We start from the raw sequence: 18,083 nt of genomic DNA, 5'->3' as shown, positions 1-18,083 counted from the left end.
CATCAGATTGATGATGAGAGCTGTGGTTCTCAAAAGCTTATGCTGCAATAAAGATGGTTAGTCTTAAAGGTGCTACTGAACTCTTTACTATTTTGCAACTACAGACTAACACGGCTAACTCCTCCGGATCTACAAGCAAGGGTAGTGTTCTCATTATTCCAGACCACTGAATCTGGAGTGCAGCAGCGCAAACCCGTGCACATGACGTTTGGTCTCAGATCCTGCAGCCAGTTTGAAAACCACTTTCTGCTAGCCAGATGAGGAAGTGCAGAACAGCACAAAACTTCTGATTTTGTCAGACCGTGCCTGCCTGCCGGAGGGAGAGCCCTAGGCTGTGGCTGGGGGAAGGGCACATGGACACCCTCTCTCCCTTCCCAGCTGTGGGGAGGAGGCCTGTGGGGGCAGGACCAACTGCTCCGGGAGAGAAACAACACCCCGGCCCGGCCCTTTCCTTGCTATGCGAATGAAGTCCAAGGTCCCCATTGGCTGGGGCCTAATGTATTCCTATGAGCTCAGCTGCCCTAGAGCTTTAAATGGGACCCTGGAGTCCAGGCTCTGGTCTCTGGGCTGGGCAGCTGCCACCGTCCCCTGGTGGTGGCGCACAGGGGCACTGCAGAGCTGGAAGGTCAACAACTGGACACACAAGAGATGGACTCACAGACCAACAGGTGGGTATGGATTATGCCCCAATCAATCTTTGTCTTGGTACATGGATCTCTCTCCATGCAAGGGGGGTGCAGAGAGCCGATCAAGGGGGTGGATTTTTCTCCCCCCCCCCCACAACCAAGCTCAGCATCCCCCTCCCCTCCCTTCTCCTCGGTTCCTTTCCACCTCCTACTCTGAATTGCTTTCCTCCTGTGTTGCCCCTGACTTCAGGTCTTTGCAGGCAGGGGGTCGCTAGAAAATGGAAATGTTGTCATGTTTAGGACATAAGACAGAAAAAGTGTGAATGCTCAGAGTGAGACATAGAGAGCCTGGAGAGACAAGCAAGGAGACCCTGAGAAGGCAGGAATGGAAGCCAAGTGCATATGGCAAAGCAGGTCTCTCTCTCTCTCTCTCTCTCTCTCTCTCTCTGTGTGTGTGCGTGCGTGCGTGCGTGCGTGAGAGACACTCACAAGTAAAGTGTACTGGCACCTTGGGGGGTTGGGGCTCTCCCAAGTCCTGATTGATGGAAATTGGGGCAATCTTATATACGAATATCAACAGCTTTTTTAAAGCTAAAAAAGCACAGCGGCAAAGTGTGCGGCATGTGGGTGTACATGATAAAAGAACATGAGAATGAATTCACAGGATCCGAGGGATCTAGGAGGGCTTTGTGGCAGGATTTAGTCTTTTTTGCGGGGTAATCAGAGAAGTTCCTGTCAATAACAAGAACAGAAAATCGCATTGGTGCCTAATCGGGGGGTGGGGGGGCTGGCTAGGAGAGAAGGGCTGAATTGTTGGGCCACCTATTTTTAAGCTGGCCAGAAGAGAAAGAAAAGGGGGCACATCACTCATCTTCCCCAAAGGTCTGCAAAAGGGGCCTGTGACACCTACAGACCTAAAATCCACCCAGCAGCTACAACAGAAACAAAATAGTAAAGAGACCAGTAGCACCTTTAAGACTAACCAACTATATTGTAGCATGAGCTTTCGAGAAGCACAGCTCTCTCTGTCAGATGCATCGTCAGATGTATCTGACAAAGAGAGCTGTGCTTCTTGAAAGCTGACAATGCCTCTGATGAAGACAGCTGTGCTTCTCGAAAGCTTATACTACAATATAGTTGGTTAGTCTTAAAGGTGCGACTGGACTCTTTACTATTTTGCAACTACAGACGAACACGGCTGACTTCTCTGGATCTATGACAACAGAAACAAATTATCGGGGGGGGCAGGCTGGGAGTATTGCATTTTCAAACGGGAAAGCACAATTCCTTTGCAACAAAAACCCAGCTGTGGGGACAGATGGCAAGCAACAGGAAACAACTGTTCAGTACCGATAGTTGAGAAGCGCCAGTATTGCAGATGCATTAAATGTGGAGTGGAAAGGTGTGATTTTTGTGTGTGTGGCCTCCAGGAAGAAAAGCAGGTAATTTACGCACTCATCGGAGTGTTTGTGAGGAGCAGAGTGGACTCCTCCAGGGCTGCTTTGCTTTGGTTTGTACACGGCTGAGGCAGCCTAAGGGGGTGCGCCGTATCACTGAGGCATTAGCAGTGTGAGACACACACGCCCTTGCTGGCTCTTGGGTGCAAATGGGTTCATCTTCAGTGTTAGCGCCAAATATGGAGCATGACAGCTCATCCACTGGTGCTGCACACTGCTGCGCGTGCACAGAGATTCACAGAGCATCCAAGGTATGATGGCTGGGACTGTCACTGCAAGAACCGAAGTTATCAAAGAGGGGAGGGGAACGAAGGAAGTCCTGGTTTGGCCCACAGGGCACTTTGGGAAGAACAGGGGCTCCGCTTGCCTGTTTCAAGAGCTTCTTTGTGAATGGATGTAGAGCTCCTCCCACCCCATCTATCTGCACTGCTGCTCACCCTCGTCTTCTCTTCCCTCTCCCGCACAGGATGAATGCTCTGCCCCCCAGCCCCCTGGCTCTGGAATATCTCGACGACTTTGACTTGTTGAAGTTGGAAGTGAAGCAGGAGGCGTCCAGAGCTGGCGGAAGCGCCTCGCTGAGCTCCACCCCCTGCAGCTCGGTGCCCCCCTCGCCCACCTTTGACAAGGCGGTGGACCCGAAGTCTACTCTGGAAGAGTTGTATTGGATGGCAACCCTCCATCAGACGCTGGCGGCGGCAGCCGGGGGGCACTCGGAAGGCCAGCTGGTGCCGGGCTTCGATGAAGCGATGGAGGTGCTCTTGGGGGTTCCCCTGGCGGAAGGTGGCCTCCACGGTGGGTCCACTCCACCGCTGCGAGGATTCCTGGGAACCTCTGAGGGGCTCATTGGAGAACAGCAACAGGTGAGAGGAAGGGGAAAGATGAGAGATGCAGGAAAGAGGAAGCACATACTGTTGGGGAGGACACAGAAGAAAGGCGGGAGAATGGCAGGGGGCAGAATAGCTTCAACTTAACCCCATTCCCTGTTCCAGTTAAGTCATGTTATTGGAGAACGTGGCATAATAAAGAAGATAAGAGTCTCTGAACATGTGCAAAGTTCTTTTTGCCCGGTTACAGAACAGCCACAACCAGCCCTCACACATCCGGAGAGCTGGAAGACACACTTTCAGGTTGTAGATCCAGAGGAGTTAGCCATGTTAGTCTGTAGTAGCAAAATAGCGAAGAGTCCAGTAGCACCTTTAAGACTAACCAACGTTATTGTAGCATAAGCTTTCAAGAGCCACAGCTCTCTTCGTCAGATGCATTGTCAGCTTTCGAGAACCACAGCTCTCTTCGTCAGATGCATCTGATGATGCATCTGACGAAGAGAGCTGTGGCTCTCGAAAGCTTATGCTACAATAAAGTTGGTTAGTCTTAAAGATGCTACAGGACTCTTTACTACTTCACTGTATTTCACTCTGGGAGTGATCCATTTGCAGTGTGCATAAACTTGTGAATAAGGGACGTGCTTCTGAGCATGTGCAGATTGCTTTGCAGTCATTAAAAGGGAACCCCAGTCCACTTTCACACCTTTGTCATTGAGTAATTGGGCTTCCAGATGAAAGCCCCTAAGACCAACTGCTAGGAACTCAGAGGCATTCTTAACTACCTATAAAAATATACTTCTCTCATCAGGCTTCTTTAGAGAATGACCTGATTAGAGATTGTAAAAGAATTTTGCATATGAAAAAGACGCAAGACAGAAGAGCCAGAGGTCCACAACAGCCCCTCGGTCCAGGCCCAGCGGCGGGTGCGAGTTTCTTTCAAAGGGCCTTGCACAGAGGAAGAACCCGGTACATTGCGCACCACGGATCAGAACATGTGGTCCTCTTAATGACATCTAATGTGCGACAGCAGAGTGGCTGCCTCGCATTGCCTTGGTGTTGTGCTGCCTCTGCTGGAGGCTTCAAGCCACAGTGCTGCAGTTAGGGTTGCCAACCTCCCAGGAGGTGGCTAGAGATCTCCTAGAATTACAATTAATCCCCAAGCCACAGTTCTCCTGAGGAAAATGGCTGCTTTGGAGGGTGGACTCCGTGGCATTATGCTAGGTTTCCTGGGTGCCCACCAGTGGTAGGCAATCTCCTGGAGGTTTGAAAGACCCCTGGAGATTGCCCGCCACCAGCAGACAATCAGGAAAACGTGCACTGGGCACACCCCCAGCTGGTCACAACGATGTCATTTCCGGAAGTGACATTGTCGCGGGGGCTGCAGGTGTGCTTCCATGATGCGCTGGGACCAATTTTGGCCCCAAGCGGGCCAGAGTTATCCCAGCATGTGGCCAGAGTGTGATGTCACTTCCCAGAAGTGATGTCATCACGCAAACGCCAGGAGGGCGTGCGTGAAAAGGAGCACAACAGAGGCACATGGTAAGTGCCAGGTCCCCCCCGCCCCCCGCCAGGAGGATATAGGAACCTGGCAGCCCTACATCATGCCCTGTTATGGTCTCTCCTCTCCTTAAACCCTGGTTTACTCCTCAGATCTCCAGGAATTTTCCAACCTGGCAACCTTGCCTGCTTCTTATGCCACAGAGCCAGTTTATTTCCTTTGACTTCTTCTCCACCCGGTTCCTTTCCCTTTCCTTCCAGCTGCCCCTGCTTTCCGACCGCTTCTCCGACGCCCAGCTGGTCTCCATGTCGGTGCGGGATCTTAACCGGCAGCTCCGCGGTTTCGGCAAGGACGAAGTGCAGCGCCTGAAGCAGAAACGGCGCACCCTCAAGAACCGTGGCTACGCCCAGTCCTGTCGCTACAAGCGAGTGCAGCAACGCCACGTCCTGGAGGCTGAGAAGTCCCAGCTGGCCCAACAACTCGAGTCCTTGCGTGTCGAGATGGCCCGGGTGGCCCACGAAAGGGATGTGTACAAAGCCCGCTGCCAGAAGCTGCTGGGAGACACCGCAGGGGGACACTACGGGGATGGGACGGAGCCTCCTGCTCCACAGCCTACCTCACTGGCACAGTTTTTTCTATGAACAGCCCGCAGCATATGGACAGTGGGAGTGAAACGGGAGATAACCATCAGCTGTGGACCAATGAGCTGTTTTCCCCTTTAGCTCCACTAGAGGGCGACATAAGCGAAGGCTCCTGACAGGCCCCTCCCCTTTTCATGACTTGGGTCTCAAGCGAGTTAGGCCAGAAGAGTGTCACCATGAGCACATCCACACTATAAACATGGTTTCATAGCAGTATAACTGTCATGGCTACCTCTCCTGGAATCATGGGAATTATAATTTGATGAGGGAGCTGAGAATTTCCCTTTCTTGGAAATAAAGTTCCCAGGGTTCCCCAAGGAGAGGAAAAAAGTGACTATTAAGCCAGTTTAAGTCTGTGGTGTGGATCTGCACAAGACGGTTGATTTCATAAATGCTCGGGCTTGCTGGAAAGTGCGCTTTCTTGTCATTCTTCTTCCACAGCCAGGCAGGCAGACTAAGAAGGTTGTTTGGGGGGGTGGTCCCACTTTCTCCCTAGAGAGGGGTTCAATAACCGGTGGGGAGGCAGTGGGGCTGGGGCTGGATATCTGGGCAAGCAGGGCTGGGGCTGGGATTCAGGCCCTTCTCACATACCCCTCTTAGGCCGACACATGAAACCGGCTTCTTACACATGTCATTCAACCGCAGGTAGGAAAATGGCACCAACCAAGAACCCACATTTGTCATGATACAAGTTTTCAACCAGTTATCCTTCCAGAACAATCCTCCTGGGCTCAGAAATAGTCCTTACCGGGCGGTCCCAATCCTGCATCTCCAACACCGTTCAGTATTCTTATCTGCTTTTCTAGCTGGGATGGGAGATAAGAGGGGAAGGGAGCACCCACAGTTCCACTGGCTGGCAACCTTTGGTTGAGTCAGAAATCATAGAATAGAGTTGGGACCTCCAGGGTCATCTAGTCCAACCCCCTCCACAATGCAGGAAATTCACAACTGGTGGCACAGATGCTAAGCAACTCCACAACAGTGCCCTCTCTGTCATGGTCCTGCATGGAAGTGAAGGGCTGCCGCCATGCTGTGATGGGGGACAATATAGCTGCGACTCCCTGCAGAGATTTGCTCAGCTTTGTGGGAAAAGAAAACTGTCTGGAAGTCTAAAAACAAATGTCACCAAAAAACCCACCTCGGAATTGTTTTTGTTCCAAAAGGAACCACAATGTCAGGCCTTCCTCTTGTCAATAATGAGGAAGGGAAAAAACCCAGCAGACATGCCCACTCCCTCTCCAATAAATTTCTCTCTCAGCCCAGGATCGAATTCCTGTCTGTAAACAGCAGGGTAAGATATATTTAGCCACCAACCATTTTCCCTTTTGTCTTCACTGTTCTTCTGTGAGTCCAATGATCAAAGGGCAGCGGCAGGACCCTGGGTAGAAAGGAGCCAGTGCTGTGGAATGGATCCAGGGAGTGACAGAAGGATCCCTGGGAAACCTCAGATGTCCACCTTCTCCCAGTTCCCCCCAACAGACTAATATATTAATTATTTAAAAGCAATATTAGGCAGGTCCTATTACTATAGAAAAAGTGTGTGTGTGAGAATTTTGGTGTGCTTGTGAGCATAAGAGTGTGTATGTTCAGAATGGCATATACTATGAATATGTGGGTGCATGTTGCTGTGGGAAAGAGAAGAGCCTCATGCGCCCTACCTCTGCCTGCATGGTTGTGCATGTGTTTGTACATCGTTTTGCATGATTGCACACTGCTGTGCTCTGTGTTAACTCTGTAACACTGCAGGATGCCGGGGGGGGGGGTTGTGTACACAATGGCACACATCCAATCCCACAGAAAAGAAGTCATGCACACACAATTGCTGCTGTAGCAAGACATGCATAAAAGCATCAGTACTGTCGCATGTGCTCAGCTGTGCCTTGCACTTTTACAATCACACCTCTTGTTGAGCACAGTCAGCTGCAAATGTGTGTGTGGTAGTTGCAGAGGCATCACTGTGAGCGTGCGCTCATGCAAATCTTGTCATGAGCATGTATTTTTGTGCAGGTATGTGGGATGTATTTTAAAAATAGTTTCTAGAAGGGTGGTTTGGGGTTTGTATGTGCACGAGGCCAGGGTGGGTGAATCCTGGGAAGAGCTGTGCAAGGTTGTGTGTGAATGGGTGCATTTTGTGGCTGCCCTCCCAAATGTATGTACTATTTAGCATGAAGCAATCCCCTTTCCAAAGTCTGTTCTTCGCTCCCTCCTTCTATTTAGCTTTCTGTGCCCTTATTTTTTTTTAAAGCTCAACTTTCTGCTGTCCATCCAAATGACCACTGAAAATTCCCATCCAGTAACATAACGGAAAAAGCAGAGAAAGAAGACCTTCATATATGAATGGATTTTTAAAATAATAAAAGAACCCTTTTAAAAACGGGAAATAGTTCTCTTCTCCATTTGCAGAAAAATGGAAAACAGTTTTGACCTGTCTGGGTGAGTTTTTTGGGGGTGAGAAAGTTGGGAAGATTTGGGCATTTCTATCCATCCATCAGGTATCTCATGAGCACCTCAAAAGAAGAACAGGGCTTGCCTGGCCGCTCTCCCAACCTTGAACTTTATTCTGTTTTTCTTCTTTTGAAAGACTGGAACGCTGAGAGAGACTTTCCCCTTTTGTTCTGACAATCTTGATCTGGATGCAGTCCAGTGCCAAGTGCACCAGATTGAAACTCAAAGAAATCTGGGCTCAAAGTCCAAGCAGCCAGGAAACCACCAGGTGACCGTGGGCAAACCACTTATGCCTCAGTTTTCCACATCTATAAAATGGAGCACTAATAACCCACTTTTGCAGGGTGCCTGTGCCGATCAAGACCACAAATCGCTATCCAGGATTAGAAAATGTGGCATCAATGATGAACCACATGGCTATTGCACCTCTATTGCACAGGGGAGAGCCTGGTTTTTTTTTTGCAAAGATTTCTCCCTGTAGAGGCAAAGGAGTTAGCCGTGTTAGTCTGTAGCAGCAAAATCAAAAAGAGTCCAGTAGCACCTTTAAGACTAACCAATTTTATTGTAGCATAAGCTTTCGAGAATCAAGTTCTCTTTGTCAGATGCCTGATCAAAACATCAAAACTGAAGCTGTGAAGATAGACTGGGTGATGCCAAATATCAACACTAGGTGGCACTAAAGGGACAATAAACTCTGTCGCCTTAAGCCTCAAGGGCTGAAAGAGATGAACTAGAAAGAAAGAAAGAAAGAAAAGAAAGAAAGAAAGAAAGAAAGAAAGAAAGAAAGAAAGAAAGAAAGAAAGAAAGAAATGTGGGGGTCCAAGCCTGTCCGTGCCTTGTTGCCCCTACCCAGAGGTGCATGGGCTGCAGTTGCAAAGAGGCATTCTGCATGAACTCAGAGACACTTTTACCATAAAGCCAATTTAGCTTGAGGGTCACATCAGGGTCTCTTTGAGGGCTCCAAGTCAGACAGCAGCTACTCCTGTTTCCGGGGCACTGGTACTAGAGACAGGAACAACCACTGTCCAACTTGGAGCCCTCAAGAACTAGCAAAAGTCCCCCCCCCACTGTTCTCATTAGCCCTTGGCTCTCAAACAACTTAATCATTTTCCAAGAGCATCAGCTTCCTAGCCAGGGCTGCAGTCTGGAATGCTCCCAAGGAATTGTTAAGCTCCCGTGGGCTGGTTGTGTCCCATGTCCTGCAATTCCCTAGTCTCCAGCACCCACACCCTTGTTCCTTACACAAAAGTACTCTCTTCCCAGCCACTCCAACTGGCATCGCCTCTTTCATGTTGTGGGCAGGGGGGGGGCTGCCACCATTTTTTTCCTGTACATTTTGAGTGACAAACAGGAACACAGCAGGTATCCCATCCACCAATACGCACTGTTTAAGGAAAAGTTTTCTCTGTGAAGTGCCTCCTTATCACTCAGCCGATTAAGAAGCATAGGAGCCCTGCCAGAGAGCAAAGCTGGTGACCTGTTTTGGATTGCCTACTCTGGCTTGGGAAATTCCTGGAGATTTGGGACCTCAGGCTGGAAAGGACAGGTTTTGGAGGGAGTTTAGCAGGGATATGAGCTGATCTCTGTAGCCTAGAGAACAGTTGTAATTCGAAGAGAATTCCAGGCCCCACCTGTAAGATTTATTTATTTATTTATTTATTTATTTGGATTTCTATTCCGCCCTTCCCACGAAGGGCTCAGGGCGGATTACAGCATAATTAAAACACATTAAAATTAGATTATACAGTTAAAACCTTAAATAGATTGTTAAAAATATAATATATTCGCATATAAAAATATATTCATATGGCGGCAATCAATAGCAGCAGAAACAACTTGACCGAATAAGGTCAAGTTGCTACTAACTGGACCTCTGAAGAAGTGGGGGGTCCGTTGCCAGACAAGACAAAGCTGTTGGCCCTTTGGGGCTTTTAGCTGTGTGGGATACTACTTAGGGTTGCCAGCTCCTGACTGGGAAATTCCTGGGAATTGGGGGGTGGAGCCTGGGGAAGGTACAGTTTGTGGAAGAGTATAACATTATATCTCAGTGGGGTACAATGCCACAGAGATCACCTTCCAAAGCACCCGTTTTCTCCGGGTGAACTGATCCTGTAATCTGGTGATGAGCTGTAATGCCAGGGAGATGTCCAGGCCCCACTTGGAGGTTGGCAACCATAGCATCGCCATAAGGGCAACAGTGATCTTGTATCTAGCATCTCTGTCAAGACGACACAAAGCTGATACACAGCCTCACCCCAAAAGACACACCCCTCAGCCTCCTTATTTGACTCCCCCAAAGAGGGGTGGTGGCGAAGGACCTTTCACGAACTCTAGGACAGCTGCTTGGGGGCTGAGCTGAGGATGGGTGCAGCAGGCAAGTGCCACAATGGGGGGCATGTCAGCACAGCACCCCCTACTGGGTAAATCCCCCCCTTACCCTCCCAGGGAGGAGCTGCTTGCAGCTGCTTTCATTGCTCTCGCAAGCAAGGCCTGTAATTAAATCCCAAGCAATGGATTCACTCCTTGCCAGCAATCCATCGGGAACTGGCTGCCATCCCAACCTCTTGCATCTTCTTCAGCTCCTTGGCACCTCTGCCCCCGCAGGCTTCACCCCCCAGCCCCTTTTCACTCGGCATTGGTGCTTGGACTTTGCCCACCTGTGTCCTGAGTTGCAAATCCCAATTGTTGAGCCACGTAGCAGGTGACACATACAAGCAAACAAGCCATCTCCTCAAGCTACCCCCTAAAATTACACCCCTACCAGATCCCAGCTCTTAATCCTGACTCTAGAACTGGGCAAAAGACAGGTTGGAGCCTACAATGACCCACTGGTCAATGGTGGGCCACCCAGCGCCTGCCGGTTCTTGCAACAAATACTGCACTAGGTGGACTTCGTCTTGATCCAGGCCAGAATTTCTTATGTTGCATGCTCAAAACCACATAAAACTGGTATGTTACGCTATTGCTTTTTAGAAATCCTGAATAGGTGCCTTTGCTTTGTAAGTTTAAAATGCATATATAGGCCATGGGGATTCTCATACTATTCTTTAAAAAAGAGACAGTTAATTGGAAGTCAGGCCACCTCTGCCCTGTGCAATCTAGGGCTTAATTCCTTTAAAAGAAAGCTCATAAGCCACGCCAATTGCCCTGGATATGCAAACACCCTTCAGTCAAAGTCTGTCCCCCCCCCTCTTGCTTTATTCCAATTACGTCCGTTCTCCTCAGCCTTTGTCAGCAGCCTTTCTGTTTTTATGGGTAGCTTTTGAAAAGGTTTGAACACATTTATGGAAGACAGATCTCTCACCTTCTATTAGCCATAATAGCCAAATAGAGCTCCATGTACAGAGGCAGTATATCTTGGAATAGCAAACTGGGGCAAACAACAGGGGAAGGCCCTGTTCATGGTCTTCCTGGAACCTCCTAGTTGGAAGTTTAATCAACAGACCATCTGGCAAAAAGTCCACAATCAGCAGGGCTAAGAACTACAGCTTCCTTCCCAAAATCAGGGAGAATTGCCACCAAGTCAATGGCCCAACTCGTTATAAGGGAACCGCACTCATAAAATGGTTGGATCCAGTGGGGTGCTTTTGACGTTCAGATCGGCCCCTTAGCTGATATCCACCTCCACACACTCACACTCACACTCACACTCACACACACAGAGTGTCTTGGCATCCCAGCCCTCATGTACTTCCAGCTACCCACCCCAAATTGCTCCTGTCAAATTTGTCTGGTTTCCAAAACTGGCCTCAAATCCAGGCTGGCGCTCTGCCTGGCTTTCTCCTCGGAAAGGAGAGAAGGAGTAACTGCCGTTCTCTGGAGCCACTATGTCGCTTCAAAGGCCATATTTGCTCTCTATCCCCTTAATGAATATCTCCGTAATTAATATCTCTCTCCCGCACTCCCCCGCCCTTCTGACATCCTCCCTGCCTACTTTGAGGACATTATGGCACCTGGGGTGAGATTAGGTGACTGCCCCGCATTTCACAAAGGCTTGGAAAAGCTTGTTTGATTTCTCCTTCTGTCAAAAGAGAGAGATGAGTTTTTATTCCTCCCAACCGTGTCCCAAATATGTAGCTTTGCTGGGCTGGGGAATGGGCTAGGGGAGGGGGACTGCATTTGGAACCGGCACTCTGGTGGTTGCCACAGAAAGAAAGAAAAACATAGGTCTGGTGTTCGGGGGCGGTAGGAAGTGCGGCTGCAGCTTTGTTCTCTGGTTGCCAACAATCTATCATCTGTTCTGAAATGAGGGGCGCGCCTGCTGGATCTCAAAGAATAGCTCCCCTCTCCCCCCACCCCGACAGCCCAAACCAGAAACTGCTATGGAAGATACCAAGGAAAACACAATATGGCCTATGATTTCTGTCAGAAGAATCTTAGGTTCGTTCAAACCAACCGACCATGTTTCTAGACTGCATGGAATTGAGTGGTTAATTTCTAAACAGACCTGACCTAGAAATCTATCCCCCCAAAATCCGGGATGTGGCAGAACTGGCTATGGCTATTCAGAGGTGAGCAAAATGCGCTCTTTATTATTCCAGCATCTCAAAGCTGAAGCACTGAAATTCAAAAGAGACTCCGGTACGGTCTATAGATTCAAAAGAAGTCCTGGCTCAGCAACGTTCAGTGCTTCAGGAGACAAAAGGAAACCAGAAGCTTTCTAGGGCCACAGCTGGATGTTGTGTGTGGCTCTCCTTTGAATGTGCATAAGTCACAGCAAGGGAAATGGAAATGGGAGGAACAGTAAAGCTTGTTTTCATTCCTTGCACATGACAGCTGCTGGATTTTTTGTTTATGATGCTGCAACCATGCTTGAATAACATCAGATTTTTAAGATTCAGGCCCAGCAGCGCCTTAGATTTCCAGGATATGAGCTTTTGAGAATCAATAAAGAGTTCAGTAGCACCTTTCCGTCTAACCACTGCATCTGACGAAGAGAGCTGTGGTTCTTGAAAGCTTATGCTGCAATAAAGTTGCATCTGACAAAGAGAGCTGTGGTTCTCGAAAGCTTATGCTACAATAAATTTGCGTCTGACAAAGAGAGCTGTGGTTCTCAGAAGCTTATGCTACAATAAAGCATGTGACAAAGAGAGCTGTGGTTCTCGAAAGCTTATGCTACAATAAAGTTGGTTAGTCTTAAAGGTGCTACTAGACTTTTTACTATTTTGCAACCACAGACTTTTTTCTATTTTGCAACCACTGACTATCAGCTCTCCCTTCATCAGATATCCCTTCGTATCTGAAGAAGGGAGCTCTGACCCTCGAAAGCTCATACCCTGGAAATCTAGTCAGTCTTCCAGGTGCTACTGGACCTGAATCTTGCTCTTCTACTACAGACGAACGGCTACCCACCTGAAACTATTATCCTATTTGTGTTCCACTCTTCCTCCAAGGTGGTGTACAAAACAGTTATCTCATTCTGTCCTCACAGCCACCCTGTGAGGTAGGCTAGTCCAAAAAGCTGTGCCAGGTCCATGTCCCTCTCCTCCCACGAGTGTCACAGCTGAGGGGGGTTAAAGCTGGCTTGAGTCCGAGTCCGCCCGAGGCTTTCTTCGTCTTGCTGCACTGCAGCATTCGCTGGGCCGCTGGGCCACCTCCCGCTGCCTCCCTAATGATTTTTTTCTGAGGATACTTCATTACATAACATGCCAGCCAACTGAGTTTCCTCCAACTAGTAAAGCTTCTCCCAAATCCTTCGTCTAAAATGAACTTTTGGGCCCAGCCATTAACCAAGCTACACTGTGGCAAGAAGCGGTTGCTAGGTAACCACGGGATGTGCTCCCCAAACCCCTCTGGGCCTGATGAGGTTGGGGGTGCAGCGTGTTGGGGGTGCCCAGTAAGTTCCAGCAAAAGAGCCTTGAGGAGCAAAGAGAAAGGGAGTCACTGAGGGCGACAGGCATATGGTCACCAACTAGGCCCGTGTGGTTGCCTAGGCAACCCGGACCAGACCGTTTTCATCCCTGATGAGCACACATAACACCTTGGATTCTCAGTGAGTCTGTGAAGCAACTTGAGAAAATGGTCCGAGCCTGAGCAGAAAACTGAAACCTAGCCTTCTCCCCAGTCTATTACCGTAATAACCACTATACAACACTGCCTCTGCTCAGCAAGTAATACTCCCCAACCATATCCTTCTGGATTCATTACAGGGTGGCACGTATGACCCCCCTCCTTTCCTGGCAAATCATCCTCTTGCCACAGCTCTGTCTCCCCCAGATATTTTTTTCTTGTTGTAAAGAAGAAGAGTTGAGGGAACTGTACAAATTTCTATTCAATGTTAGCTGTCCCTGGTAAACAGAAGGTGAAACTCTGGTTGCCTTCTGATCAGGTTGGCTGATTTGGCCCTGGACAAGCCAGTTGCTGACCCATCTGGTGGATATGTCTGTGGCTAAGCTTCAGCAGGGGGTGGGTGGGTTTAAATAAGAGACCACCTCTAGTTTGCTACCCGTTTTTGACCTCCAGGCCTTGAAAGAACAACTTGCTCAGACTCTGAGCTAACCAATCCCAAACCAGCTAACGAATGGCTATGGAACGTAATTAAAAATTCCACTCTTGCAAAAACTCATAATGCCATCTGGGAGACGCCGACGCAGGCAATATCTAATGCACAGTTGTACACCTTGCATCTTAGACTGGAGGCTGACGCAGCAACAAGCCGCCGTATGCAAATCTTCCGATAACTCTCGCGGGCTGGAAATTCAGTATTAACAGCAGCCTGTCCTTCCCACCCCACTCCACTCAGGCTCTTGATCCAAAATGAAAACATTATGGGAATAGATCAATACTATTTATGAACAGCTGAGAAGGAGATGGGAATCGGTGAATGTCCTATGGATGGAGAGAGCCATCAATGCTAAATAGCTAATGCCTGAGCGGAGCGGGGAGAGGAGAAAGGAGAAAATTGACTCCCCAGAGAAAGAAGAAAATAGACAAGATGGAACTTCCTGTAAAACACCAGAGCACCTGTCCAATTTTGGGAGCAGAGATTTAGGCAGCATCTTAGGGGGAGCAGCCATGACTGTGTTTCCTGCTGCAGCTTTTTGAAAAGCAGCTGTGAGCAAGCCCAGTTTGGATCAGGCTGTGTGCCTTAACTCTCTCTTCCTGGACCAGGAATTACAAGCCCCAATAGGGTAAAAGATACAGGGAAGGCATTTTGTGACACACAAATGCAGCCCAATTTGTGGGGACAAAACAACACAGAGAAAATCTAACACATATCCAGACTAGGCCTCTGCACGGCTCTTTTCATGATTTTAAAATATGTTAGGAGATCCAGTCTTGCTCGATTTTTTTTCAAACTTCATTTATTGCCTGTCTTTCCACTAGGGTTACTAGCCTCCAGGTAGTGGCTGGAGATCTCCCGGAATTACAGCTGGTCTCCGGGCCACAGAGATCAGTTCACCTGGAGAAAATGGCTACTTTGGGGGAGGGTGGACTCTATGGAATTATGCCATGCCAAGGTATTTTCCTCCCCAAACCCCACTTTCTCCAGCTTTCTCCAGGTTTCACCCCTTAGATCTCCAGAAATTTCCCAGCTTGGAGCTGGCAACCCTACTTTCCACGCAATGGGGACCCAAACTAACATACGTCATTATCCTCCTTTTTTCTTCACAACTCTGCAAGGTAGGTTAGGCTGTGGCCATTTCCACACACGTTGAATAATGCACTTTCAGTGCACTTTCACAATCCTTTAGAAGTGGATTTTTTGTTCCACACATGGAAAATCAGTTTCAAATGTTCACTAAAGAGTATTGAAAGTGGATTATCCAACATGTGTGGAAGCAGCCTGTGTGTGCGCGACTGGCCCAAGGTCCCCAGCAAGCTTCCATGACAGAGCGGGGAATCGAACCTGTGTCACCCCGATCCTAGTTCATCGCTCCAGCCACTGCACCACACAGTCTCTACAGTGACTATGTGTAGCAGAAGGGAGTTCTCTGCACTCTTGTAAAGCTTATTCATTTCATTTGCAATGAACTATTTTTGCAAATTATTTTTGCAAACAGATAGCCTCAGTCTTGCATGCATGCACTCTGCTCCAAAGGAAATTAACCTCAACAAAACTTCTGTTGCTTAGGGAAGAGGAAGAACAAAATAAAGGCATGTTCCCCCTGCACTTCTAGCTCCAATTCAGTGGTTTTTCAAACTCCTATGAGAACTCTTTTCACACACAAAACAAGTATCTGGATTCTGGCATGTGCCTTTGGATATTTCGGCACTGCAAATATATGCTGGTTTTGTACAGGTTTAACAGCTATAGCTTCCTCACTAAGACTTGGTTGTTTGGTGGGCTGCTGAGAATTCTTGCACACCGTTAGAATTCCTAGGGCTCCTCGGGAAAAGAAAATGAATATAAAACCAAGTGCATTCTCTTTGGGCTGGAGTCAGGGACCAGCATGGGTGGTCAGCTGCCAAAGACCTATTGCCTTGGTGGTAGGACCTGCTGTCAATCCTAGAGGTGCATCAGGCGATCGGCAAGGACAGCTAAAAGCAGTAGCCGTCCTTTGCTATCCTACGTTTGTGAAAAGGAGTGTAATGCTCTCTCTGGACAGCAACAGCTGCTCCTAGCAGCCCGTGGTTCTTGATCATGTCAGCGGCCAGGTAAGGAGAAGCAGGCCCAGGAGAAGGCAAGTGAGTGGCTAGTGCTAGCCACGCCTTCCCCGCCTCTGCCAGCTATCATTTGCCTGTGCATCTGACTTGGTGGCTGAGCAACAAGGGAAATTGAGGGTGGCTGCTGCTACATGCCCTCTTGGCCTGTGAGCTGGAGAAAAGTGGGAAGAGAATGTCTGCCATTGCTTGCAGCGCCACCACCAGAGAGCATACGGAAACCAGTGCGCCCCCCCCCCCACAAAGTAGAGCCTGTTGGGTTATTTTCATCTTGCGAGAACAAAAAATGTGCTCTGCGCTGCCCTGAAACTGTACATTGCAGGGGGACATGGTGGACTGAGAAGCACCATCTGCTGTTGCTGATCTCATCAGAACCCCCCCCCCACAAGCTTCCAAAGACCCCTGGGGGTTCACTTGATAAATACGCTCTTCTAAATTGCAACAAAATGTAAGGGAATTCATGCAGCCCATAGGATGGTGGAAAACTCCCAGCTAATTACTCCGCAGCCTGGGGACGTCAATTTAGCTGAGGCCGCCGGTTCTGGTGGCACACTCAGCACAACCGTTAATTCAGTCCGGTGCGTGTCTGCCTTGGTTTCCACCCGTGCCGTCCAGATCACGAAAAATGTGCTGTCAGAGCAAATGGATCCAGATGCCCCAAGGAACAGCTGCTCTCTGGCAGGAGCTGCCAAATTTCCTTGCTCAGCTCAAGGGTGCATGACACAGGACAACAGAGACCTGACCACTTCTGAGCATGCGCAGAAAGCATTTCAGAGTGACCACAGGTATGACTCACAAGCATGCAAAATTGTGGGGCAGGATTCCAGGCAGCTTCATTTCCCAGAAATTAATCCGTATTTAACAATTGTTTTAAAATTATTCCATTTTCAAGGCAGGCTCGGTTTCTAGAACTGAAGTCATCTCCGAGCCAAAAGAGCAACCAGAAATAACCACCAGATTAAAAGAGCCTTTGCAAAGCCACCACAAATAAAACATTGGCGTGTTGGGGGAGGGGAGGGGAATACCACAATGGAAGCAAACCTCAAACCTTGGTACGCCACAGCCTGGCCGGGGAAACCTCTGGAAACAGCTGGCATTGGCCTCGCTGCTTGGAAATCAGCTGCCGGGCAAACGGAGCCTGCCTGTTCATTTGAGAAATCAACCGCCATGGGTGTGTTTGTGTGTGAAGCCACAGGGGGAGTCACTCTGCATACGCTCAGAGGCTCCTTTCTCATTTTGACAAGCTGCAAAAAACTGAACCAGGGGCTAAAAGATAAGTTGGGGGAAAGGCCTTGCTTAAACAGACACGCCCCCCCCCCAACCATAGATTATTACTGCCCCTCCAATGTCAGTGTAGCCCTGGATCCAGAGGAGTTAGCCGTGTTAGTCTGTAGTTGCAAAATAGTAAAGAGCCCAGCAGCACCTTTAAGACTAACCAACTTTATTGTAGCATCTGACGAAGAGAGTTGTGGTTCTCGAAAGTTGACAATGCATCTGACAAAGAGAGCTGTGGTTCTCAAAAGCTTATGTTATAATAAAGTTGGTTAGTCTTAAAGGTTCTACTGGGCTCTTTACTAACGTAGCTCTGAGAGACTGTGCAATCACTCCCTTCCAGCACTGCGTGCTGTGTCCGTCCCACAGGCAAAGAACCAGCTCTGGTGGGGCGAGGGACACTATTGGGCCCCCTGAATAAATAATAAGTAAACAGTTAATGAGCCTGACTTTGCAAAGCAATGCTACTTATTATGGGTGGGGTGGGGGCACTTAGAAAGGAAAATGCAGATAGCAATTCCACCACCACCCGTCCTTTCTTGCACTAAGCACAAAGACATTATCATCTTTTAATGCACTTTCCATCCCAGATCCCCAGGGAGGAAGCAAAAAAAAAAAAAGCAGCCATAAATTCCTTCTGGCAGGTAGGAAGCCGGGGCATCAGTAGATGTGGGAACCTATCTCAGTGTTTAATTTTTAAAGGGGTAGGGAGCCAG

The 18,083-nt window shown here is 48.7% G+C and overlaps 1 protein-coding gene across 1 annotated transcript; it reads left to right on the top strand.

Moving 5' to 3' along the window:
- The first annotated feature begins 540 nt into the window (after positions 1 to 540).
- NRL (neural retina leucine zipper) lies at positions 541 to 5,457 on the top strand. Its single transcript, XM_054993646.1, has 3 exons — positions 541 to 668; positions 2,550 to 2,943; positions 4,666 to 5,457. Exons 1-3 carry the CDS (start codon positions 649 to 651, stop codon positions 5,044 to 5,046), a joined length of 795 nt encoding a protein of 264 aa, XP_054849621.1. The 5' UTR covers positions 541 to 648; the 3' UTR covers positions 5,047 to 5,457.
- Positions 5,458 to 18,083: the final 12,626 nt, after the last annotated feature.

The sequence above is a fragment of the Eublepharis macularius genome, chromosome 12, assembly GCF_028583425.1.
Source record: "Eublepharis macularius isolate TG4126 chromosome 12, MPM_Emac_v1.0, whole genome shotgun sequence".
In the NCBI taxonomy this organism is placed as follows: domain Eukaryota; kingdom Metazoa; phylum Chordata; class Lepidosauria; order Squamata; family Eublepharidae; genus Eublepharis; species Eublepharis macularius.
The sequence above is the reverse complement of the archived record's forward strand: the minus strand, read 5'-3'. Positions and strand labels throughout refer to the sequence as shown.

Excerpts from the sequence above, each read along its gene's own strand:
- NRL (XM_054993646.1), top strand. The coding sequence starts at position 649 with ATGGACTCACAGACCAACAG. Across the intron at positions 669-2,549 it reads ATGGACTCACAGACCAACAG|GATGAATGCTCTGCCCCCCA; the intron begins GTGGGTATGGAT and ends TCTCCCGCACAG. Across the intron at positions 2,944-4,665 it reads TCATTGGAGAACAGCAACAG|CTGCCCCTGCTTTCCGACCG; the intron begins GTGAGAGGAAGG and ends CTTTCCTTCCAG.